At 37.5% G+C, this 26781-nt stretch overlaps 4 protein-coding genes across 4 annotated transcripts; 2 read left to right on the top strand and 2 right to left on the bottom strand.

Annotated features, from left to right (window-relative positions):
* The first annotated feature begins 18 nt into the window (after positions 1-18).
* LOC141905301 (PGAP2-interacting protein-like) lies at positions 19-5159 on the top strand. Its single transcript, XM_074794137.1, has 14 exons — positions 19-171; positions 343-655; positions 1084-1238; positions 1335-1515; positions 1800-1936; positions 2128-2364; positions 2691-2756; positions 2853-2929; positions 3144-3385; positions 3596-3660; positions 3783-3924; positions 4137-4283; positions 4392-4547; positions 4628-5159. The coding sequence occupies exons 1-14, from the start codon at positions 129-131 to the stop codon at positions 4707-4709; spliced, it is 2043 nt and encodes a 680-aa protein (XP_074650238.1). The 5' UTR covers positions 19-128; the 3' UTR covers positions 4710-5159.
* A 232-nt stretch (positions 5160-5391) lies between these two features.
* Positions 5392-8490, bottom strand: LOC141905902 (protein FAM221B-like). Its single transcript, XM_074794990.1, has 8 exons — positions 8395-8490; positions 8177-8251; positions 7814-7925; positions 7586-7726; positions 7311-7421; positions 6918-7121; positions 6452-6571; positions 5392-6087 (listed from the first exon to the last, which is right to left on the bottom strand). Exons 2-8 carry the CDS (start codon positions 8240-8242, stop codon positions 5891-5893), a joined length of 951 nt encoding a protein of 316 aa, XP_074651091.1. The 5' UTR covers positions 8243-8251; positions 8395-8490; the 3' UTR covers positions 5392-5890.
* An 81-nt stretch (positions 8491-8571) lies between these two features.
* Positions 8572-10510, top strand: LOC141905662 (elongation factor Tu-like). The gene has a single exon (XM_074794629.1). It carries the CDS (start codon positions 8583-8585, stop codon positions 10038-10040), a length of 1458 nt encoding a protein of 485 aa, XP_074650730.1. The 5' UTR covers positions 8572-8582; the 3' UTR covers positions 10041-10510.
* Positions 10511-13204: 2694 nt separating this feature from the next.
* LOC141905093 (ceramide transfer protein-like) lies at positions 13205-25052 on the bottom strand. Its single transcript, XM_074793846.1, has 13 exons — positions 24693-25052; positions 22069-22185; positions 20522-20629; positions 18343-18475; positions 17551-17673; positions 17189-17343; positions 17015-17107; positions 16792-16878; positions 16632-16712; positions 15299-15533; positions 14665-14864; positions 14211-14340; positions 13205-14022 (listed from the first exon to the last, which is right to left on the bottom strand). Exons 1-13 carry the CDS (start codon positions 24927-24929, stop codon positions 13895-13897), a joined length of 1827 nt encoding a protein of 608 aa, XP_074649947.1. The 5' UTR covers positions 24930-25052; the 3' UTR covers positions 13205-13894.
* Positions 25053-26781: the final 1729 nt, after the last annotated feature.

The raw sequence follows: 26781 nt of genomic DNA, 5'->3' as shown, positions 1-26781 counted from the left end.
GTCGTCGAGCCACCGGCGTCGTACCACGCAAGCAACTTTGTAGTGAAGGCGCTTTGGAATTTGGCCGAAATAAACCGTTTCCGGAGTAATTCGACTGTAGATCATTTTTTGAATAGATAGTTGTAACAATGATCGGGACTTCGCGTTTGTTGTTACGTGAAACAATACTGGGTAAGTGGCTGATATCTGTCATTTTAGTGCTCCTCGGCCACCTGGTGCCGGTAATTGAAACTAATAATGTTGTCTAGTGTGATGTATTCTAAATCGTCGAAACTGGGCAATTATTATCAACGCCTTCCTTTTCAATCGTCATATGTACGCAATGCTGTCTTATTTTTGCAGGTTTCACATTTTGGAGTTTATTTCAAGGTTTAGGGCCTATGATTTGGTTCTATCCTCTGAATGAATTAGAAATATCCGGCTATGAGGCGTACGCTGCGTTTTGGTTCATGCCGATTATTACCGCGTTTGGATTCGTTTTTCGACTGATTCAGAATCGATGGTTTTTAGGTGTTTTACGATTGATTGTAGCGGCGAGCGTTGCGTCGTTCCAGGCGCCGACCACGTTGAATCGATTAGTCGTTTTAGCTGTTGGAAATGGTGCAGCGATGCTCGTGTTCACGGCGACTTTCTGGAGTAGATCCAACGTTCAGAGGTTTGTTCATGTCTCTCATTCAGTGTAGTGTTCTCAATACCTGAGGGAGAGCTCAGAGTGGCCAGTCCTGCGAAACTGGGGGAATTTAGATAATCGTAATGATCATGTATATCAGTACGTGATTCAATGAAAAATGAATGAATTGAAACATTTTAAACCTAGAAATTTCTCTGATTCACTCGGGGAATTTTGTGTAATTACTCAGAAAAGTCAGGGGATTATTAAGCATAATTTTAACTCACTGTTTTCATTGTAAGTTGTGATAGAACATTGACAACAACTCATGTGCAGAGGCAGCAGATTTTTGAACAGGGTTGGCCGCCCCTCTAAACCTATCGTGGAGAACACTACAATAGTGTCACACACAATGTGAAACCACCAGTTATTGAAACAACCGTAGATGTTATTCCACCAGTTTTCTATTTTAGGACTACTTCATTGTGGAGTTTGATGCTAGGTTTCATAGGTGTTCTTGTTGGGCGTATTTGGTATACAACATTTATTCCAACCTGGTGGAATAATCACTCCAATTCGGTTGTATTAACACTGTCACTCATAGCAACATTGGATAAAATCATATCAGGTCAGTGATTAAAAAAAAAGAACTGATTATTATTTGATGTCTATTACTTTAAACCAAATCAAAACGAAACTTTTAACATTTGATGAATTGATTCAGGTGATGATGCGCCGAAAGATGACCGTCCGGTGAAACAGAGACAATCCTATTGGATTTTCACCGGTCTCGGGTTTGGAAGTTTGTTGTATCTGACACATTGGGTGTTTGGTGAAGTATCGTTAGTGAGCCGATGGTTAGTTACCGGGTATCCTGACCCCGGTCCACAGCCTTATCCGTACGGGTATGTATGATCTCTGCTAGAAATCATCTCCACCAACTACGATGATTTTATATGATGCAAAACGTTGATATAAAACCGACAATAAGATTTAGTAAGAAAATGAGGTCGGAAATGTTTCCTTCTTGAGCTGTTGATTTGATACAATGTTTCAACGACATTGTTAATAGTCATCTTCATGAATGCTGAAAACATTTCGCACTTGTTTCTCTTTCTGGGATTTTATAATATCACAACAGACTCGGATGTGTTGTTTTATCGAAGGTTTATGTGATGTTTGATTTCAGATTGGGAATATTATTCGCGATTTGTTTCGGGGTTTGCTTCATTCCACGATCTTACGCTCAGAGTAAAGTCTGGTGGTTGTTCGGTGCCTTGTCTTTCGCTGCTCTTTACTATCTGCCGAGCTGGCAAGCATACGCTGGTTAGTTTCATCATTACCAACAAAATAAATAGGGTTCTTATAGATCGGGGAAAATCAGGGAATTTTTGGCCAAGGCTGAAAGAAATACATGCGAATTTTGAATTCCCTGATCGGTAAGAACCCTGAATAGAATTAGGTTGTTAACTTGAATTTCATATCAGCTCATATTGAATTATTCAATTCATCAATAGGTGGCGCTGTCTTAGGAGTTTACACGATGTCGATTTGGCCCGAAATGATTGAACGTTTGAGCGGTTGTCCTCCGACTAGAACCATTGTGTTATCAATCGCCGTTTATTTAGTAGAGATATTTTTCTGGGTGTGGACCGTCGCGTATAACTTCGTACCCGGTGGTGTTTATACCAGAGAACACACTGATTATCTGATCGCGATAGTCATGTTATCAATAGCACTCGGACTGTTCACGTGTGAGTATCTAACGTACATAGAGATCCGAGATCAATGTTTCCCTTAAGTTCCAGTTTAGATAAAGCAACTTTGAAATATCATCTGAGTTAGAATTAGTTCATTTTCAATGAGTTAACTCCGAGTCAAATCTTAACTCACAACTTTGGAAATGGTTCGTGAGCAAAATGTTTCTTTGAAGTTCCAGTCTAGATAAAAAAAGTTTGAAATATCATTGATTTAGGATTATTCATTATCTTCATCACTGATAATCTATACACACAGTTTTGTGCGTTGTGCACTGATACATAACTTGTCATAAGATTGTTTGCATTTGTATTGATTTCAGCAAAAATAACAGTTAAAGAAGATCGTTCGGAGAAAGTAAAGAAAGTCGTATCTGGAGCAAGAACTGGTAAAAACAAGCCCACCGTTTATTATCAATTCAAAGGTGAAGTAAATTCTCCGACACTTTGTCTTCTATAAATCCTTTGTCCTTTTTACGTTTCAGGAATATTTTTGATGTTTTTGATTGGAGTTGCCGGATTTGGGATGAGACATAAAGCGCAAGTTAAAAACCACACCTCGGTAAGTTTTGCTTTTCGATATGAGTTTCAACTGCAGCCTCAGATTTTGCGCTTGTCCCGTCTGACAATATATTCCAAATTTTCTTCAAATAATCATCGTAATAGTAAGTGACCCATCCCCGCTCCGACTGGTCAGGAATTTGCAAGATCCATGGCAAGCGCGGAGTCTACTGTTTCATGCATAAATTGCTCATTATTTAACGTTTGTTTTCTAGGAGAATCCTCGTCAGTTCAGCGCGGCTATTTGGACGTATCATTTCGGTTACGACAACCAGGGCTGGCCGAGTTTAGATCGGTCTGCTTCGTTATTGAAAGCTACCGGCGCTGATTTCATTACGCTGTTAGAGAGCGATGCCTCGAAACCTTTCCTCGGTAACAATGATCTAGGAATGTGGCTCGGTGAGAAACTGGGCATGTACGTCGACTTCGGACCAGCTACGAAAGATCATACATGGGGGTAAGTGATACATGTGGGCAAGTCATGTCATCTTCGAATCACTACCGATATTCATCACATTGAATCTTTTTTCCATTCAGGAATTTGATTTTGTTTTTTATTGTACACTAGTTAATATGAATGTCAACTTCTTCATCTTATTCCATTTAGGCTTACCGTAGTAGTACATGTCACGTTTATAAGATTACATTATTGTCTATTCCTTTTCAGGAATTTGATTTTGTCGAAATATCCCATCGTAAAATCTAAACATCATCTCTTACCTTCTCCACATGGTAAGCTCTAGATCCATAAACGATCGATGTTATTTATGTTGTGTCATTTATGATTCATGTTATGTTATTTAGAAATTTTTGTTATTCGAAAGAAAATCATTGAAGCTTTTGATATGTTTCAGGCGAATTAGCACCGGCTATTACAGCGACTGTAAATTTCACCGGAAATTTAGTTGATTTTGTCGTCACTCACATGGGAAATGATCGCGACGTTTTAGATAGAAAACTACAGGCAGAATTCCTGTCCGACGAACTGAAAAATACGTAAGTTTCCAATAATTTAAATAGAATGGATCGTGTATTCTACTTCATTAGATCGGGTGGTTACTGGAGAACACAGGGAATCTGAATAATCAGGGAATTTGAATCTCTCAATTCGCTCAGAGAATTTCTCCATTCACCTGCTCCTGCAGAAGATTCATCCAGGGAATTCCTATTGCCAGTTGGAAATATTCGAAAGTTGTTTTCTATTTCAGCGAGAATCCTGCCGTTTTCCTGGGTTACGTGACGTCTGCACCATTCAGCCGCGATTATAAAAAACTAACTTCAAACGGAGTTAAAGACATTGATTCTACAGATCGAGACCGCTGGTGCGAATATATCATGTATAAAGATTTAATCAGGTTTGTTATTAAACTCATTAAAAGCATCAGATATCAGGGTTCATACAGATCAGGGAATTCTGATTCTTAGTCTTGTTTAAACAATTTTGATTATTTTTGAATGATTAGGTTGGGATACGCGCGTATATCTCATGGAGGCCTCAGCGATACCGAAGTTCAGATGGCTAAATTCCACATTCCAGAAAATCGTAAAAATTACAAAGACAATTCGAAGCTTACAACTGACCCTTCAAAGGTCAATTCAAAACTACACTTTAACGCAAGGTGAGAGAGAGAATAAAACATTAAGTTTCTAGAAAATGAATTGAAAAATTCTGATAAATATTTCTGGTTGTTTTTGACAGGTTTGGCGAGTACAAAGAAGGACATCATTACCCTTACACTCATCACTATCATATGAGTACACCGAAATATTTTCTACCATAGAGATGACATTATCAGGACCGGTATGTGATTCATTAAAACATCAAACGAAGGATTCGTCTCTTATTTCATTCCCTCCTGCAGCATATTGTCTCATTTTGTCTGAACTATCGCGTGTAACATCGACTCAATTCTAAGATGTTTTTTCATTGAACTTTTCTGCAATACAAATTACCATTTTGTTGTTAAAATAGACCACCACACGTTACATGATATATTTGTAGATTATCGTGAGAAGAATTTTCTCAAAATCATCATATTTTGATGTAGTTTATTGAATATTAATATTCCGTAGAGATCAGCATTTTATTTTTCACTGCATATCCAAGATATAAAAGATACCGTATAAACTCTTGTATGCACAGTAGTAGAATTATGCATAGTTTTCATACTTAACTCTTAAAGGTGTACAATAAGTATAATATATTAATTTATTCCAATCATGATGTATGTTGTCAAAATCTAAACATTTTATAAAATGCTTATATTTTTGAATAGTGAATTCTTTTTACCATCATTCATGTGTGACGTCGAGTTATTTCGTTTATTCGGATATTTTGATTATATTGGACAATCAGTCGACGCAGCTACAAAAAGTAACAACAACAACAGACATTCATTTTATATCAGAAAAATATTATTATTATTTGAATGAAAAACAAAGCAAAGTTCATATTCAGGACGGAAATAGGTAAACATGAGGAGATATATTGCATCGCTATTAAATATAAAAGTGTTCATTTATTAGAATTAGGGTAAATATCACAGTCTTACAATAAGATGGCAGAGAAATAACTCTTCTACATAACAATAACAGAAAGCTAAAATTTTTGCCGATTTACATTTCAGTTGCACATAATGCAAGTTTAAGCCATTTAACGAATCAAGGGCCAGTTCCATAGTCAAGACTTGACTCAAGTTATCAGTTGAATAGACAAGACTTAATTCATCCAAGACTGGTTATTAGATAAGAATTTAAATGGTCTCTTACTTGTCTTAAATCTAAGCAATGACTGCGCAACCGGCCTCAGGGTCGAATATCTACAGTAGACTTTGTTTACCCCGAAGTCTTTGATTATTTACTGCCCTGGAAATTGGAGAGAATTATATGGTGCCATGAAATCCGAGGCAAGCGGAGTCTACTGAAATCACGGTCAGATTGTTACATTGAAATCAGGAGAGATTTAGTCATAAACGGGACGGAATCCACTGGAGGCTCCGTAACCTTGAACAGGAGCATCATTACCAGTGATAGCTTTACGTTCTGGAATCGAACCTTCTCCTTCGACCAGACGTAAATATTGAGATTCATCGCTTTCCTCGCCCGTTAAAGCCATGTTTCTTAATGTTGGAATTTCAGCAAATGGCAAATAGTTTTCACCTACAAGTAAACCAGAAAACATCAGGAAATCATGAAGAATATCTCTCAATGCTTTACAACCATTGATGAAACACTCATCCCATATCGTCAAGAAAATATGGAGTCAGGCGCGGATCTAGTGGGTAGCACACGGGGCACGTGCTACCCTCTAGGTTTTCTATGTGCCCCCGAAAATTATTACTATGTTTTTATTTACCCGGTAATAGAATCCCAAGTGCTTGGAAATTGCATCTGAAGGGGATAATGCCCTTCTAAAATATTACCTGCCCTTTTGATTTTGTGCTACCCCTAAGATTTCGTCCTGGATCCGCGCCTGGGAGTTATAATTCTGAGTCAGGAATTTTCTATAACATCCCAAACTTACCAACTGGAAAACCATTCTGTTTCCTGATTTCAGCCGTTTCGAAGAACGTTTCATGTTTTTGAGTGTGTCGATCGCAAGCTGCGCAAACAGAGGCGGAATCAAATACACTGCATCCACAACCTTTAATATGAAAATCAGTTCGAGCCAATAATAGACATTATAATACAATGTCTATCATAATCATACAATATATGATTGGAAAAAACCCATGATTATCACTCAAATGCTTTGAGCCATGTCAATCTACTATCAGTTTTACTTCAGTAAAATGTAGAAACGATATTACTTTATATCTTAACTAGTTTATTTAAGAAAAATGAGTTTTTGCTTCAAATGAAAAGTATCTTCATCAAATGAGTATTTTGTAATCGTGGGCTTCTTAAATCTTCTATTACTAATATATGATTGATTTAAATATCTTAGTATTCCAGATGTGTAATTCTGAGACCTGAATTAATCGAAATACCTCGTGCTTTACATCGTCTCAATCCGTTAGGATCGTGTTCTTCATGAGTGTGTTTACAACGACATTTACAACGCCAGGTGCTCGGGTCGAAGTTACGTCTGCGCTGAAACCAAAATTCACCGACGTCTTCAGGTCGCGCCGGGATAAAGTCGAAACCTTTACAAACGCAACCGGCTTGAACGCATGGAACACGAACGCTGTGACCTAGAAATCAGCATTTAGAGAATATTCATAATCTTAATTACTGCTGCTGTCAAATTGTTAAAATGGATCTACTGTTTGGAAAATTGTGGAAAATCTGTATTTTTCACGAAAAAAATCAATTGTAAGGATATGAAAAAATGTGAAAATTCCTGAATTCATCAATCCGATTCTTGAAAGTTTAATATTTACCATTATATTTATTGTGTTCACTGAGAAAATGACCGCAGAAACATTTAGAGTTTTTTCCAACTCTTTGACAGTCGTGTTTGTAATCGTTGCACCTCCAGCCGATGTAGATTCCTAGACGTAAAAATACTTCACATAAAACCCGAACCGAGTAACATTTATACCAAAAACTAAACTCTTCATGAATTTTTGTTCATGCACATTACAATTACAGTTACTTCAATAGAACATTGAATTTATCCGTAACTCGGGCAAAAAGTTATTTCCTAATTTCTTACCAGTTTTCTGTGCATCAATTGCTGCCTCTGCTTCTGGATCGAACAGTTTTTTCACTTTGCTTCCGAAATCTTCGTTCATTGCCTTCGCGAATGAAACGACATCGTAATTCGCAGCTGGTTTCACTTCTCGTCTGTGATACCCTGTTTATATTATTATACATCTACCGGTATTAATCGTAGAATCCATATTGAGCTCGATGAATTTTTTACCCCAATTGATCTTCTTACCTTTTGGAGCGTATAGGACTGTATCTCCAGGCCCAGGTTTCGCGAGAGGACCTGAACTTTTTTTCTGAGCAACAGCTCCACTCTGACGAGGCACAATAGCTTTACTCTGAGTCTACAATTTGACCAACAGAATGAGATAATTATGTAAAGGATTCTACTTTTTGTATGCGGTCGACAACAGGACTGTAATCCAGCAGGGACTCGTCACTAAATCAAAGATTTACCACCTATGAAAAAAGAAAAGGCAGCACTTCTTTTTTAAAGGTGGTTCTCAGGACACTGCTGTAATAAATTTCGACCCCCAGATTTTGTGACAAGCCCCCCTCGGCTCTGGCCCGCGTTGTCATTTAAAATAATGCCTACCTTAGGCTTTGTTGATGACTTAGCTCCAGCACCAACAGCACCTTTCTTCTTCTGATTAGGATCCATGGCTATCCTCTAAAAATAGGACAAGGCTGAGAGAATAAGAGACTTATTAGTTGAGAGGAAGTAGTCAGACTCAAGAAGACAAAAAGTCTTTTTATTTGACATATATGATATGACAGTTTGTCTTCTCGATTCTTTTATTTAAACTGATTTACCTTAGTTAAAATTATCCAATTTCGTTGAATCAGTCCGATAATAACAAAAACGAAGTATATTTTTAGCAGAAAAACATGTTTTCATTGACAACACTCAGAACCCGGAAATAAATTATTTCGGTTCGTAAGGTGCTGCCACCTAAGTTGTCAATTCGGCACCTCAAGGTCGTCGAGCAATGGCGTACGCGATGAGAAAATTTTTATTTTTTGGGTCGAATATTCTTCGCTTTAGCGGCCCTAAAATCACCGGGAGACTTCTAGAAAGTGAAGTGAGACCGAAAACCGTTCAACAGTTCAGAAAAATACAACTGGGAAGACGATCTTTGGCCGCTTCTGACGTTAAAGCGCAGAAAACTGATGATATCATCGTCAATAGGAAACCTCACTGTAATATCGGCACTATAGGACACGTCGATCACGGTAAAACGACTCTCACAGCAGCAATAACTAAAGTGTTATCGGCTAAAGGCAATTCTAAATTCATGAAATACGACGACATCGACCGAGCCCCGGAGGAGCAACGAAGAGGAATCACAATCAACGCTACACATGTGGAATATGAGACTGAGAATAGACACTACGCTCATACCGATTGCCCGGGTCATATCGATTATATCAAAAATATGATCACCGGAACGTCTCAGATGGACGGAGCGATTCTCGTCGTCGCGGCGACCGACGGACAAATGCCTCAAACTCTCGAACATTTGTTACTCGCGAAACAAATCGGCGTCAAACATCTGGTGGTTTACGTGAATAAAGCCGACCTCGTCGACGTGGAGACTCTGGAATTAGTCGAAATCGAAATACGTGATTTGTTAGATGTTTACGGATTCGATTCCGATAATACTCCGGTTATTTACGGTTCGGCTTTGAACGCTTTAAACGATAAAACTCCCGAAATCGGAGAACGATCGATAGTGGAATTAATCGCGGCCGTCGATCGACACGTTCCGACCCCGGATCGCGATATCGACGGAGAGTTCTTTATGCCGTTAGAATCGGCATTCACCGTCCCCGGTCGAGGAACCGTAGCTATCGGTACTTTACAACGCGGCGTTCTAAATAAAGGAGATAAAATCGAACTTTTAGGACACGGTAATAAAATCTCGACGAACGTCGGTGATTTACAAGTATTTCGTAAGTCGGTTGCGTCGTGTATGGCCGGCGATAACGTCGGCGTATTATTGAGAGGCGTTCGTCCTGAAATGATCGAACGCGGGATGTATATCAGTAAACCCGGTTCGTTTTCGCAGTTTACAGATTTAGAAGCTCAAGTTTACGTATTGACTAAAACCGAAGGCGGTCGCTCGAAACCGATCATGAATAATTACATGCAAGTGATGTACAGCGGTTTATGGGATATGGGAGTGTGCGTAAAGATGACCGACGATCGGATGATGATAATGCCCGGCGAAGCGGCTACTTGTCGATTGTTGCTAAGGAAACCGATGGTCGTCGCGCCCGGGTTTAGATTCACCGTACGCGAAAACCACATCACGACTTTAACGGGGGTGATTACGAAAACTCTAGAGGCGTCCGGCGAACGGATCATCGGTTTTAATCAAATCAAACAGAAACCGATGAAAATTGAAAGTAACGCCGGCGTCGTCAGAAACAAACGAGCGAAATCTAAAAGGAAATGATTCTCGTGTAACTTTTATCTCGATAACACGTTTTATCGTCAATTAGAGACATGCTTTACCAGACTGTGTATCATTTGAGTTTTGCTACATTAGTACCAGAAGCAGAGTGCTGCACAGAGCTTACAGAGCCCAGTTTTATAGATTGGTATTATCTTTAATCTGGGGGGCTAACTCAATTAATTTTCCATTGAGTTGATAGCGCCTGGGCTAAAGTTAAACCAGTCTAAAACTGGCCCCAGGACTCCTAATAGTTGATTGTGTTTGTATTGCCAGTACTTGTGTCATGTTAACTATAAATCCTCTCACTTGATGTCCCAGTTTTTCATGACATGTCAACTGGAATAATTCTTCCTTATCTTGTATGTACCTTGTGGGGACTTTGGGATCGTGCCAACTTCAGTGGCTGCCCACTGGTTCTATGTTAGTGGTTTGGAGTCGTTACGGAAAAAATAAAATACCAATTTTTGTAGAGAAGATATTTCTTGTTTATTTACTTCTTTTCATATGTACAAAAACATGACATCTATTGTACGTTCTACTTCATTCTCTTTCCAATTCTGCAGGAATCACGACCCTGACCCCATTGTGCAATATCACCACCCTGACTACTCGATATCTCAACCATAGCTATCAATATTTTGTGACCAATACAAATTGTGAATTAGATTTCATACATCGGATATCGGTGAGATTTGGGCTTCTGTGGATCTTCACAATCGGCCGATAATCTATCATAGTAAGAACAATTTGTAACTGCAGCTAACCGGGTTACATCAAGGAAGAATTTCTATTAGATAATCTCATAGTATTCAGAAATCTTTGCATGTCTGTTGCTAGTTTTTCTCAACCGAAAGCTGCATAGATGACATTAAGTGCTGCGGGCTAGATATCATTTATTCGCAGTTTATTTAATGTTTCTAATGGTTTAACAAATGCATTTTACCGTGAAAAACTGTTAAGATCTAGAATTTGACAAACAAAACAACATAAAATATAGAGTTGCACCTGGTATCCGTATGATTTTTGGGAAGAAATGTCAACGTTTGATTTGTCTCCTCGCAGAAGTTGAGTGTAAAGTGAAGAAGCACATATGCACAAGAATCTTTCTTGACTATAGCAGAACCGTGTTTAACAGACTTTGGATATAACAATTTATCAGTTTTGAAAAGACCGGAATTTAATGTCTCAAATAGGATTCCATACCAGACAAAACATCAGTTATAACGAACAGATTTTCTGGTCCATGAAGTTCGTTATAACGAGGTTCCACTATATAAACGTTAATCTTCTCGGCAAATAAACATAGAACCAACTCGACAACATTTTTCACAACGATAAAAGTTTTTCTCACAGTTTTCAACGTGTATTTACAGTGGTTTGTTTTAAATATATGTATATCAGTAAAAATAGTTCACTTATATCTCTATATATCCGTTTAAACTGTACACAAATCTATCAACATATAATAATAATAATAATAATAATTAGCAAAAGATTCCATATATTCATATTATAAACAATAATTTTACAATCGTTTCTGAAATAATGTATACAGTGTATTCTTGGATAAACTTCAGCAAAAAGTATGTTTCAATAGTTGGTTTTTGTTGGAATCCATGATTCGCCCGATGAGTGACAACGTCAAGACATTCCATTTTATGAGCAAAATACAAATGGACCCTTTAATATCGGTAAAATCATTAGCGGTTGCAGATACAAAATTAAATAATTGCCAGAAGGCTTGCATTCGGTTTTGATTCAATAAGCACTGAAATGGTTGATATTTTCTCGAGTGTACATGTACGTTCTCGGAGCATACACGAATGAAATTATTAATCACGACACAAATTGTTAATAACCTTGCAAAATATACGCGTTGTAGCAACAAAAAAATATATCGAGAGTAGAAAAAGAATCGAGTAGCAAATACACATTCAAAGCATTATTTGTGGATAAGAAAACGTCGTCGGACAAGCAGCGTAGCACACAATAAATAATGGATGGAGTCTTCACACACGTGTAGTTGGAGGGATATTTAACATCGATATCAATTAGTCACGTAAATAAATATTAAATATAAATTACAACATATCCGATCCGTGCACAACACGAGAATAATTTATCATCACCGATCAAGCGGAAGAATATAAATCACGTAAAAATTCTTTACAAACGAAATATCTGTCCTTGTATCGCATGTAACTGAACTGAAAAACCTCTACATGCGAGCGTGGCTATTCTACTGTACTGAAAAACTGTAACAATCGAAATAAAAATTTCTCGATGAGAGACAAGCTGCGGAAAACATGCAATTTCAATTAAAATTTGTGAAGTTTCTCATTTTCATTTTTTTTCTGTCTGCGTCAATAAAGTAAAACAACCATTTTCGACGATAAGGTTTCATTCAATAAAACTTTGAAAAAAATGAACACATCGCTTTCGAGACACAAGCTACAACATTGTGGATATTCATTCTGTGCAAAGTAAGGAACATATGACACATAGCGGTGTTTGTTTAACAAATACAGTATATAGGAAGCTATAATAACCAGCAAGTATTCCGGGAAGTACGAGTATCTAACTGACACATGTATCACATCCATTATTCTATATCACATGTACGTATTGATATTTATACAATAAAAAATTATAGCTTTTTTCCATTAACTTAACTTTTTAAACGAATGAGAAAGATCTTAAACATATCGATGAAATAGTACTCTACGGATTAGTGAAGGTGCAGGGAAGTATAAGGATAATATTCAACTTTAATTCACGATGAACCTACTTCCGATAGTGTAGGAAGAGTAGGGCTGCCACAGATCGGGGCATCCAGAATTCTCAGATTTCAAACTCGGAATTCCACGGTCACTAGTTCCCTAGACGATGGATAGCGTATTCTCAAACAACGAGTCTCTCATCTTCACAACAGAAAATCTAATTCTGGACTGCCCCAATTATCCCTGAAGAAACCCTGAAATAATTGAGGTAAAACGTTTCCTAAAAAGTTCTATATATGTAACTAAAGCTAACAGCTAAGTAAAGATATTCAATGTCAATATATATATATATATATATATATATATATATATATATATATATATATATATATATATATATATATATATATATATATATATATATATATATATATATATATCTATACACTGAATGGGGGAGTGGAATGATTAGAACACATGACTAGCTTTCACCACAGCGCCGGGAGGAAGTTTTCAAAATCAACAAAACAATGTTTCACATTGGGAAATTTTGCGGAGCAAATCTTTTACAGCAGATAAAATTTGGATTGGCGGAATAATTGTGACGATATTACGCAATAAATCAACTTCTTCGGAACGACGACGAAATTAACCGAACTTCGTTCAAATGAATATACAATCAGATGAAGTTAGTTCTGTAATTAACAATATGTGAATTTACAATGCCCTCATATAACGTATCATCACTGCCTGAATGATCAGACATTCAAAACTAACTGCAATAGGGAACCACTGATGATGAATCCACTTTCGGCAAGCGAGGATCTCTAATCTTTGGTAGCAGCGAGCTACTCGGTCTTTGGGCAACGGTTTCTGCTACATTCTAGTTAAAAATCGAATGAACTTTCAAATCAATCGATTTTACGATACCTTAATCACCGAGTAGAATAATGAATTCATTACTGGGTCCTGTGATTATGTGTGGATTCGGGAGTCTAAAAATTCAGTTTAAAGTTGATCGATTATCAACTGATTAGTGGACTAAGTGCGCACCACGCCATCTGGGGGGGGGGGGGAAGCTGGTGTTGCGAGTTTCCCATTTTCACGTGGCTTGGATTTTCAGTGCGTCTTGAGTTAAAACATGATTGGTGCGTTATCTAATCGATCTCGTACGTATTGGGTGAAACGTTTGATGAATTTTGGATATTCACGTTTCGCAACTGCTCGGAGAACGGTAGCCGGAGCCCAACCTCCAGGATTCACTGCAAATACAACAACAAAAACAGTTTCTAAAAAAATTGAAGGAGTTTAAATGGAGTTTTAGGCATATTGCTCAAATTAAAGGAGTTTCAAGCACCTATTTAAAAGTAAAATTCATTGAGGAGTTTTTAAGGAATCAAAAAGTCGTAGGGACCCTGAGCTAGAAGAAACAATGTACTTTTTTTCTTACCGTTAGCAGAATATTGTAGTTTACAAGTGAGATTATCTCGTGTGATTTCAGAGCCGTCTGCCGGAGGATCGATGATAGTCGTAGCCAGCATAGCAATATTAAACTTCACACGCACAAATTTATTGTTCGGCTGAAAAACAAATAATCAAACAGTAAGAACTGATACTCTGTTAATAATCGTGTAATAGCCGACTTGTAGAGGAGCCATGTTAACCTGTGGTGTCAAATCAATGAACCATGAGAAGACAGGTAGCACTTTGACCATCCTCAAAAGTGCAAACTTTTGCATTAGTGCATGGTAGCTTTAATTGATTGTGAATCAGTGTTGTGTCTAGCTGGACCAGTAATTACAGCTGATTTAAAAACGTTCATGAATGCACAGCATTGATAAGTTCCTCTCCAGGAATGGGGCAAATAAGGATGGAGTAACTTGCGATAGCGTGATAAAACTTACTGGTACGTCGACGTGGTTAGTTGTATAGTTACACACGAGCCAGGTGTCCGAGTCATCCTCGTGTTCGCATTGTTTCTTACAGATATGCGACCAAAACAACGAATCTCTCTGAGTCGATGGCCAAATACGTTTATGCGTTTGATATGTTATAACCGTGTCTTCTGAAACCCATTCTATAACCTTCATCGATTCGAGCGTTCCTACAATCAGATTAAATCTCTCGCGTTGAGTCGACAGTCTCTAGCGATACGGGGAATTTTCCAAGGTTTCATACCTTAGATTAAGCAATTTTACCTAGAGATAAAAATCGAGATACCCATTCCCATTCCGTGAAATCTGTCCTTAAAGTCAGTTCCACTGATGAGACCATTTCGGTAATACAAAAATCTAACGTATTAAGACCAGTCTTATCTTAGGAGGACTGATGAACAAGTTGACAGACCAGCAGAGCAGACTATCTGATAGTAGTTTTCGCAAAAAATGAGAGCAATGATGTTTTGATATTTCTGGATGCGGTTGAGTTCTACTCTCAAATAGTTGTTGCAGTCAGGTCTGAACCAGCCTGTCTTAGGAGGCCTTAGACGAATGAAAAGGTTGACAGACCCCTAAAGTTTGTATCAGTAAGATATCTCACCTTCCCACTCGGTTCGGTAATTTACATCCCAGAACTGTTGGCAAACTTCGTGACCCGTTACGCCTTTCATCGTAAATACAATTTTCAACGGATCTACGATCATTCCATCTTCCTCTAACTCTCGCCTGTAAACGCATAAATCAGTCTCTTCGGCAATTAATTGCCAGTCAGCAGCTTCGAAACTAGTGAGATCAAAGTCAGTGAATTGCATGTGTCCACTGACCACGTCCTGAATCTGTCAATAGAAATCATGTTTACTCATTACAACCAGTTAAAGACATTTTAAACTATTGCTACGCTCACATTATCACTAGTTAATTATAATCATAAATAAACTGTGACATTTGTAAAGCGCCTACGTATTTCATTGTGGCCAATGATCATCATCAGCACATGGACCGAGTTATCACAGGTCGTAAGCAGGAACAAGAAAATCTAAAGCGCTCATTTGAAATCATTAAAATTGGAAATGTTTCTGAGGTTATCATCCAAAGAGTTCCATAGGGATACCGCTGAGACACTGAAGGTATGTCCACCAAAAGGCTGCTTAAGCCTGTTAGGAACATGAGAGCCCCGCGTCTGCTGTTACAGGAACGAAGTGAGTGAGACAGTACATAAACAGACAACTAGTCCTGCAGATACTGAGGAGCTAATCCGTGTTAGTGCATTCTTATTCATATACCCGGAACTGACTAAATCAATGCTGTGCGTTAGAACGGACCTGGATCGGTCTTTTTGGTCGGTCTAAATTGGTCTGTTCTTAAACGTAACGGACTAATTTCAGAAATGACTTTTCACTTGTGCGAATACTTGGTCCATTCTTAATTGGAAGGGACTAAATTAAGAACGTTCCAAGTAACGTAGCCTGAATTCACAAGGTTCCTACAATTCCTGGTATCCAGAATTCAAGGACTTTGCAAGGAATTTTCAAGGAGTGATTTTCAAAATTCAAGGAGGTTTTCGTGGTCATATAAGGAAAAAAAGTCGAAAATTCAAAAACAAGTCCATGTTTTTCTCAAATTTTGATCAGTTGTTGTGTGTGCCGTTTTGGTTTTACATGTTTAAATGTTTTAAATCTCAAAGTGAAACAACTTTCACTCACAAGTCACACAATGAAGAATAATAGAATACACTGTCTTTTGAAAAGGACCTTTTGAAAATTTTTAATAGGACTTTCCCAGAATTTAAGGAGTTTCAAGGAGTTTATGGATATTCCTCAAAATTAAAGGATTTTCAAGGACCTTGAAAAATATATTCAAAAATCAAGGAGTTTTCAAGGATTCAAGGAGTTGTAGGGACCCTGATTCAGCTTATAATATTTGATAAAACATACCTCCTGATATAACGGGTGAACTGGTGACAGCGAAGTCTGTGGAGGTTTGATCACTTTCGGTTTTGTCAGTTGTAAAATTTTCTAACGAACGAATATAAACGACGAAATCAGCAACAATTCATTATAGAACGATCGAGCGCGAATTGATTTAAACACTTACTCTATCAGTTTCCTGATCGATTTTATCTAAAGTTGCATCAACCGCATCGAAAAATTCATCTTCGTTCATAACAGAATGTGGACCTTCCTATCGTAACGCAGCAAAACATGACAAATATTAGTACTTACAATTTTCAAAGGCCGATCTGATCTTGACTAAAAGCTGCGACACTATATGTATAGACGGGATTACGACAATGAATTTGTATTTTTCAATTGCTTACCTCATAATCGGGACCGCCTAAGACTAGAGGTTTCGTTCTGTCGTTAATCGACGCCCGATACAAATCTTCTACTCGTTTACGCTTCTCAATTTCCTATAAAACAAAAATCAAAAACGTAACTTCCCCGGATGTGGATTGTTTAAAGCGCAGCGTTACGGAACCCGTATATCTCACCCTCTCAACTCTCTTCTTCCACGCGTCCTCTCTCTGACTCATCAACTCGATACAATGCGATAGTGTTGCTAGGATACCAGCAGTTGTTGCTTTAAACGTATAGGATTCGCCTTTAAAATCGATCGCTTGCGCTCCATGACTTTGGAATATCGAATCTGTTTATAAAAATCGCAAAAAAAAAAAGAAAATCTTCAGCTATTGAGAAATAGTATGAGATGCACTGGCTCCAAAAATTCATACAGTTTATATTGTTGTCGCTTATGGATATAAGGTTAGCTGAACCCTCAGAGAAACATTGACTCATTTATTGAATGAAGGGTGGAGTTTCACTCTTGAATTGTAAACCGTACGCAGATACTTACGAAGGTCTTTGTGATCTTTATGATTTTCTTGTAGTTTTCGACTGATAGTTTCTCGCGCGTCGATCCTCGTGAGGGGCACCGGCGAATCGAAATCATCAACATCGTCGATATCATCGTGATCACCTTTTACAAACAATGAAAATATCATTTACACGGTATTTTATCATTCATTTTTTTGCCGTCAATCTAAACAGTTTTACTTTCTTTCTATATCGATTTTCAATTATTTTCATTTCATTTAACGCGAGAGAAAACACTGGCGCACCGGCGTTTAATTGATGATTCATCAACATATTTCCTCATCGATCTAAACATATGAATTAACTGTCAAAAAATAAACCGACGCAGGATGGTAAATTGTTCACCGAATTATATACTTCCATTTACACCAAAAACTCAGTAAATTCAATCATCTTTTACGCGCTTTACTTTATCATCTATTTCATACATTGAATCCTGATTGTGAGCTGCCTGTTCCAGACAGGTGTGGTTCGTTTGTAAGCAGCAAACACGTATACAATAATGAGCTGATCAATTAGAAATATTCGTGTACGGGTAAATTTTGTTAATGTCATTACGTGTGAAGTCTCAGAATCAGCAGATCGTCTTTCATGCATATAAACGCTGCCTATGCTTTCTAGTCTCATTCCATTGTGAAGAATAACCGATATAAAAAGTACACGCGACATACGCGCAAAAAATTCTGCCAATATTTGATGTAATATCGGCGTAATTAGGGCGGAATATCACGTATTAACCCCTTACGGGCCGAATCCGTTTATCAATACGTACCCTCGTGAATTCCCTCGTCGTCGATAGCCTCCGAACACGCGTCGAAATAGTTCTGTAACGTGTCGACTTGACGACATAAAATATCTCGGAATGTTTCCATCTCGGCGAGTTTCTCTCTCAACCCTCGACCACGCTGAAAAATATTACATCATTGATAATCATCATTATTCAATATTGAGCAAAATCCTGGATAAATGTTGGAATCATTATTGAAACTCCTGCCATTTTCATTTGCGTTAATTATGCCTCGATAATCAAACCATATCGAACTATCAATCATCTGATATAACTAATAACTAACTCAGTATTATCATTATACAACAATTTTGCATTTTCTTCATATAAGTTTATGTGTTGTTTATTGTGTAGGATGTGAGACTCTAGTCCCGAACTCCCCCCCCCCCCCCTGATTGCAATTTCACACTCTGACACTCCTCAAAACCTGTCGTTAAAAAAAAATTGGTACAACGAATTATTCTTATAATTCAATCTCAATAAAAGCGTATCAACTTTTAGAACTACGTCTGAATTAACAACAAATGAAACACGCGAAATTCACGCACACACAGCGCAAATATCGGATATAATGTTGAGAGACATCGCTCTAGTTAAACTCAACGGGTTCAAGGTCACACATTTACAGTACATTTCCTCTATTTTTTGTTTGCATCGAATTCAGCAGGCGTTTTTCGTCGGATATCTTTTTCAAGCGATGATATTGAAAGTTTCTTTCCTGCGAGGAATTCTAACCGACTAAGATGACTGATGATTTGTCAGATTGCCAATTGAGACACTCTAAATGAACGATATTGAATCTTATCATTCGTATTTGTGCCGAATAAAATTCGAGGGTTTGAAATTTCCTCTCAAAAATACGGTTTCAAAGTCCAGTTGTCGGGATCAATGTACAAGGATTCATTGATAAATTCAGTTAATAGATAAATGTTATCGCGAGACTCGAACAGCAGGTTGTAACAAAATAAAAAATCATCGTTTCATTCGTATATGCTCTCTTTACATCACGGGACGACAGCCGAACATCGAGAGACCGATGAGTAATACATATAAACCTATAAATACATGCATTTATTCCGACATTTCATGGTCGCATTGTTCGAATCCAATCTGTCAACGGTTTAGTCTATATACCTATATTAAAAAATCTATGAACATAAAGACCTCGATCTATTCAAAAAACTAGCAGAAAATTTATGGACAACATTTTTTTCAAATTCAATTAACTTCCAAAAATGTAACGTTTTTCATCTGAATATTAAACCATTTTTATAGCCAGGATACAGAAATGAATCATGAGCACCTGTGCTAACAGAATTCTATAAAACCAGGGTCTCCGAGCGAGAGAACGCAAAATGAATACGTTTTGAGACGAAAAAAATTAAATCCAATCGATCGCTTAAACATCTGCGGAAAATACGCTTTCATACGAAATAATAATTCATAGAAATAGAAACATACATTTATCAATAGTTATAATACATATTGTGCTGTATTTATCATTGTCAACGGGAATGAGATTTTAATACCAAAACAATGCATACAATATTCGCAACATTCGCTCGTATTATGAATGGTTGAAATAAGAAAAGCTCAGATAATCCGACAGATTCAACGATGTTACCCACTCTCTTGCGTAGACATATAGTGTTTACTGACTTTGTTCAGGCTTCATGGCTATACCACCGGCAAGGCTACTGAGGGAAGTGAGGATCAGGATCACTTGTGGCACTGGGTTACCGCAATGCCAATTACCCTCTACATTTCAATTATCAGCCATTTAGTTTGGGTCCTTTCTGTACCATGTCCATGTTTGTTCTATAGCAAGTTGTTTTTGAACTTGACAGTCGTAAAAGTGTAACTACCCCTCAAAGTATAATTGCATGATTTTAAAATCTTATTTCAAAAGCCATTTTTGATAGGATAAATATTTTATCACATTTCACTCAGTATGAATCGTTAGCATAAATAAATAGTACATGAAATCTATTTGACGGATTTTGTTCAGACTTCAATCGATCTGTAACTGACTGAATGCAGTCAGTCCCGTGTTAGCCACAACGTATGAAGATATACTATATGTGATGTCAGCGTAGTTTTGTACGGAGGTTTTTGCGTATTTCAGACGTGGAGATTCGTTCTTAAACCGCGAAACACAACTTACTTTAAAAGATGAAGCCGACGTAGTGGATAAACTAGCGGCTGATGTGAGGGACATGATTGAACCCTGACGCCGTAGAGAATTTTCACTGCCATATCCAGATTCTGCTTGCTGTTAAACGAAAATAACAACACATTTATAATTCCTACAATATTAATTAAATTCAGGCTGCAAGAAAGAAATGCATGATAGAAATAGGAAATTGATGATAAGAGTGTGAGCCATAAACACTGTTATACAATCAGTATGGATGTTCAAGTGATAAGGATAAATCATTATTATGATGAATAATTATTTCCAACATGCAACAAGGAACAGTTTCTATTCTTGTCATGTATTGGATATTCCTTCCTGTATACAGTCGTCGATACTAACCTCCGTAGACCCGGGTACAGATGACGTATCCACAAAAAACATCGTTTAAATTCAGTTATCAATTCCTTAATCTATCGGTAAAAAATCCTAAATCCTCAAAGTCGGGATCTTAAAATCTTAACTGCTATACACAGTGTTTCTATGAATTAAATGCAAGTGTAGACCCTGTAAACCATGGTTAAACAGCCAATAGACTGTGATTATGAGTCTATGAACATTCACGGTTATCTTGCGTTAATATGGTCCGATCTCTCATGGGGTGACATGTATTTGTTTTATAGAATCATTAGGTATTAACTTGTTCTTAGAAGATAATCCACTATAGCGTTTGTCACAGTTTGTCACGCAGGCAGTCGGCATTCAGTTCGAAATCTCTTTCGGTTTCAATAGGATTTTAAAATCAAATACAAAAGGATCTTTCTATAATTTGTCACGGGTCGATGAACTATTGTGTGGATTACATGATATATCTCTGATATAACGGATTAGTGAATAACAGTGGACAATAATACTATAATCGCACACAGGTAAAACACGAGATGAATTCATAGCAGCCACAGTTTTTGAACCAGGTCTGGTCTGGGCCATCCTCGCTTGCCAGGGGTCCGGTATCACTCCCGAACTCGCTTCCACCAGCCCCCTGGCCTCACGAAGCGTGATTTCATTACTGGCGCTATTGCGCGTGACGTCATATATCGATTTGCGAAATACTTCCTCGTTCGGTAAAACGTTCGCTGATTGGTCTATTTAACGGGAAAACCAACAGAAGTCTACTGACGGTTTGTTACAAGCGCTGTGATTGGTACGACCGGATTCTGGTCGGCTAGTAACGACTCCAACGACTCGCGAGGTCAAGGGGTTCGGGGAACAGCTTTAGCGTAGTGGGTTCTAATCCCTTGACGGGTGAAGATGTGTCTGGGCCGGTTCAATAATGAGTGCGTTATAACAAGTTCTACGCATGTAGATCTCTCTGTGCAGCCTGAGCAATTATCTAAGTGATAATTAGATAATTGCTCGTAGGTGTAGCCCACATTTTCTTGTTACATATTTTTCAATGTATATTATATATAATATCAATCACGTAATAATGTAACAACCAAATGATAAATAAATACTACTAAAATACTACTATGTGATTACAACCGTTTTAAAGTTGAAGGAATTGACGTCAGTACCTTGTGTATTTCAATAGCGTCGATCCACGTTTGTCTCGTTTCCTCATCTTCAGCTCGTAAATACCACAAACAATCATTCACGCTCACGTCGAACCGACATTCATCGAATTCGTGCGGCTACAAAAAAAAAAACCGCAATAATTCATTAACAATTCATCGATCGAGTTTTACATTAAAAGCAAAAAAATTTGTTCGAAGTAAAATCAACGCAGCACGTCTCTCAACTGTCTGTACTCGATTACTAACGAGTAATTAACATTAGCGAATGAAAGCATTGAATGACAGCGGTAGAATTAATTCACTAAGAAGTTGACATTTTCATCGGAACAATCACCGTTAATGACCTGTCACAAACATATCTTCATTTCTCTTATCGGTTGGCAACGCGTATAAATCATACTATAATTGGCGGTGAGGATATGTTCGTCACGCTACTCCTCTTAAACTACAGCACCTACAGTCCTTAGATTCGGCGACGAATATCGGCAGAATCATGTTCTAAGGTGGTTCAATTGTCAATGTTCAATGAAAAACCTGAGAGAAAGCATTTTTATACACGCATGACATAACTACATTCTAGCAATTTCTATCTATGTTATGGCTGGGATATTTGCGAGTTAATGCGATGGAATTCTACTTTAACGCCAAATCTAGAATCTGTCACTGAATCTGATAAGACGTTGTACTCTAAATTAACATTGTTTTATCTGCTCCTGTAAAATGTCCTATCGATGACACCGAAACACATTTCAACATGATATACTACTTTAATCATTACCATAATTGCTAATAAGATCTAAATTGCTACTGTAATAGTCAGCTATTAAACCAGTACTCGGCAATCTGTCTATGGATTACACTACTTGGCTACAGGCCAGATGACAATCCCTAGATTTACGGGTATTCGTTCAAGTTTGTTTGCTTTGATCTACAAACTGCTTTTATAATCACTCTTTATTCTAAAAAGATTTTTTTTTAAACTGTTTCATCGCATCAACTACATTTCCCTATTCGGTGCCTTAGGCTATTTCAGAAAAAGCTAGTTTCGTAAATTTACCACCCAATTCAAACTAAGTCTTCTACACAAATTTGAAATAGAAACTGGTTGATACCACTGTCCATTTACTTTTCCAGTAATAATTCAGCGAAGAACGTATAATTCATGTAAATCGAATTCAGTGCAAGATGAGAAAATAGCTATTAAAAGCGACTTCCCTGAAAAAAGAACAAATAAAGCTGGTGCTAGGCCTATATGCAAAAAATTTTAAATTCTTTTAATGACCCGGCACTCGTCAACTGTCAACTTAACAATCTGCAAACTGCCTCTGCATCGGTTAATTTCATCCTTCACATTATGGATTTAATATTAGATTGAATGAATAGAGTCACGAATAGAGTGTTTTCTAAAACATTGCACCTTTATATTATTGCATCGGACTGAACTATTGTATTTTAGTAACCAGGATCTAAATAAACTATCAACTCATACAAAGAATTTTCCTATTTCATATTTTCATTGTGTCTCAAACTGATGGAAACTAATCAATTCCAGAACGCATAAAGAATTTGCTATACCGGCCCGCGGATATATACCATTATACCTAGAAATGACTTTTCAGATTGACTCAATATTTATACTAAGTTTTAATGAAACATTAAAATGCACCATTGACTATGAAATGAGTGCATGTACACTGAATATTAACAACAAAAAACTGGTCAGGAAAATTTTTCATATTATAGGCCTAGCACCTAGAACTATGTAGGTCAAACTTATTCTCCAATGAAAGTTCAACTAACGCTGAACGTTTGTTTTTTAAGTCTCAACTAGAAATGATAATAATAGGCCTAAGTCCTTCGCTTTCACGTAAATACTTTTAAACCACTTCGAAAATAAGAATTCGTTCGCTCTATAATCGCTAGACCCGTTTATCAATTGTACTTCAACTTAAGACACATAAAGATAATTTTTGGATGAAAGATTTTCAGTGAACTTGGCGCGTTCACAAACCTGTGGCATTGTGCCATATAGACTACACGTTTTATGAATCAGTTTATCGTAAACAGAAATGAATACGATTTCTCAATGACAAGTAGTACGTGTAATACTTAACTAGCATCATCGGAATAAGCCACAAACATCATCCGAGTCTGACTCAATACTTTTTCCCAAATCTAAAACTTTACACCCTACCCCTAAGCGTACAATCATGTAGGTGGGTTCTATTTTTATCTGAAATTATTTCAAATTAATGTATCTGTAAAATTCTACGCATTCAATGGATTTTCTGTTTAATTCAGCTTCTGAAAATCTGAAATGTCATAATCGAAACAAAAGTAAAATTTGAATATGGATTCATATCATATGGATTATCATTGAAATATATTATCCGACCTCGCCACCTGGCTAGGGGACCAACTATTTGCAAATAAGACTTTAGCATAATTATTACAAATCAACCTTCAAATTTCTAAGTGCGGATCCTAAGAGTTAAAATACATTCTAGTGTGAAATTTATTGTAATAGGCATTTTAGAAAACCACTGAAATTAATTTTCTGGAGAATTATTAAATCAATGACAGGAATGAAAGTCATCAACCATAAATTCATTTGTTAAACTTACAGTAAGACTGGCTTTCTGCAAACTGATTGCACCTCTACAGCCAAACGCGGTGTCATTTTCTGATTTGTAATAACTCAACATTCCATTTTTGAGAACTATGAATCGATCTTGCCAACCGTGAATATAATTTGTCCATTTACTCAAAATACCCTGCAAAATCGACTTATTTCCATCATCTTCGATATCATCGTCATCATCATCCGTCAAACTGAGAGCATCCCGCTCTTCACTCATCATTGTAACGTTAGAAGGTAAACGTTCCCGCTTTGATTCGTGCTATTACAACGCCCGATACAACAGAGATGTCAAATTACAAGCAAAAAACTCGGCAAAATAAACGAAATCGTTGCACCACGTCCGCCATCTTGAGGCTTAACGATGACGTAATGGAGTACTCACTACCCTGGGCTAGCTACTTACAAATTCAATTCAATTCGATATTTATTTTGGCACGGGTGCAATCTTCAACCAGTTAAATTCGACTAAATCAGATAGATGGCGCATTTGTGAACTGAGGTTTCTCCAGGTTCCGTTCCGTTGATCTATGGACTCTGAAACCATGGACTGAGTCCATGCTGAAACGAAGTCCGTGGTTGATCCAATGAGTCAATAAAATAAAGCTCGTTTTGTCACAGATCTGCGAACATCTTCGAGGCGACATTGTTTTTCAGGTGGACCTTTGATAAGTCCTAAAAAGAGTTATTCCTATTTCAGTTAATTGTTGTTATTCTATTCATTTTGTATTGACCAAAATAGCCGATAGATAAGAGCGAAATTATGTAATTTTTTTCAGCGTCATCCACGATGCCCGATCCATCACGCGCAAATCGCAGCCTCCAGTTACCCTACAACTACGTATACCACTCTCTCATCGCGCTATACCGCGGCACATCTTCCTCTCATCCTCGACAAAAACACAATCTGTCAATATGCCACACCGTTTGGAGAATTGTCGAGATTTTGTCATCAAAGAACCAAAGCTCTCTTGCCAACCTTTTGTTGAATCAACGCATGGATTATCCGACACACTTCACGTACAGACGAGTTTCTGTTACTGACACCAGTACCTGAAACACCTCTGGGATACCCTCATCAGTGAGGATAACCGCGCGCACTAGCTACTATTCAAATATCCACTTTTTATCCTTTCTTCTTTAAGTGACAACCGACGCAATGTAGGGAATGAGATATAAAGGGGTACTTTTTTCGTCAATGGCGAATTTGAAAGCGTTTTTTCAAACATTTTCAAACTCTTTGATCGTCGCTCTGTAGCTCTCGAAGTAAATTCTCAAAAGAATAAACAGAAATAGAATGAGGCAAAAAATAAAATGTGATACCGTTCAAGAGGAGATGTATACATGTCTTGATAACGGTAAAATACTGACTGCGAGAACGTACATGAAAATATGCGTTTCACACGTATGTTGTCAATATATATTTTTGAATGCATTCATTCGCGTGTTCACATCGACCAAGTATTCAGTTATAATGGACGCCAAGTCGTTGACATAAACTCTCAATTCAACCAGACGCAACTCTCCAATTTTCCGAACTGAAATGAACTGAATAATGAAGTCGATGTATTCAGCTACAGTCCGAAAAAAAAAGGTTTGATTTTCGGCGATGGAACCCGATACGAAAACCGATAATAAAAATATCCCAGTCTATAATGAAGGCGGCTGCATTTTTCTTAGTTTTATTTTCCGCGTGTAATTTATCTCAAAACAGGTGCAGTTTAAAACGAATTCCCCGGCGATCGATTGTTATTGTCATCTGGCATCACGATTCGCCGTGCGGGACTTATCAATTTTCTGCGTTCATTAAAATTTCTAACGAAGCGGATAATACTTTATTGAATATCGCCAAGACAAATGATTTTTACCGATATTGTATGTGGTACGGATTAATTTGACAACACGGTTTAATGATGGTCTCGCGGAATATTGGGCGGCCGTTTTTAATATATGTAGCGAACACGCGATGTTTTATGTTTCTCTGTCGCAGTTTCTACTTCGTCTATCGTTGATTTGCTTCAACATCTGATAAACGACCGCGACTTCGAGAAGATTAACCGTTCGTGCCGGAAGCC

The sequence above is a fragment of the Tubulanus polymorphus genome, chromosome 5 (assembly GCF_964204645.1).
Source record: "Tubulanus polymorphus chromosome 5, tnTubPoly1.2, whole genome shotgun sequence".
Lineage (NCBI taxonomy): Eukaryota > Metazoa > Nemertea > Palaeonemertea > Tubulaniformes > Tubulanidae > Tubulanus > Tubulanus polymorphus.
Note: the sequence above shows the minus strand (reverse complement) of the source record. Positions and strands in the feature narration are given on the sequence as shown.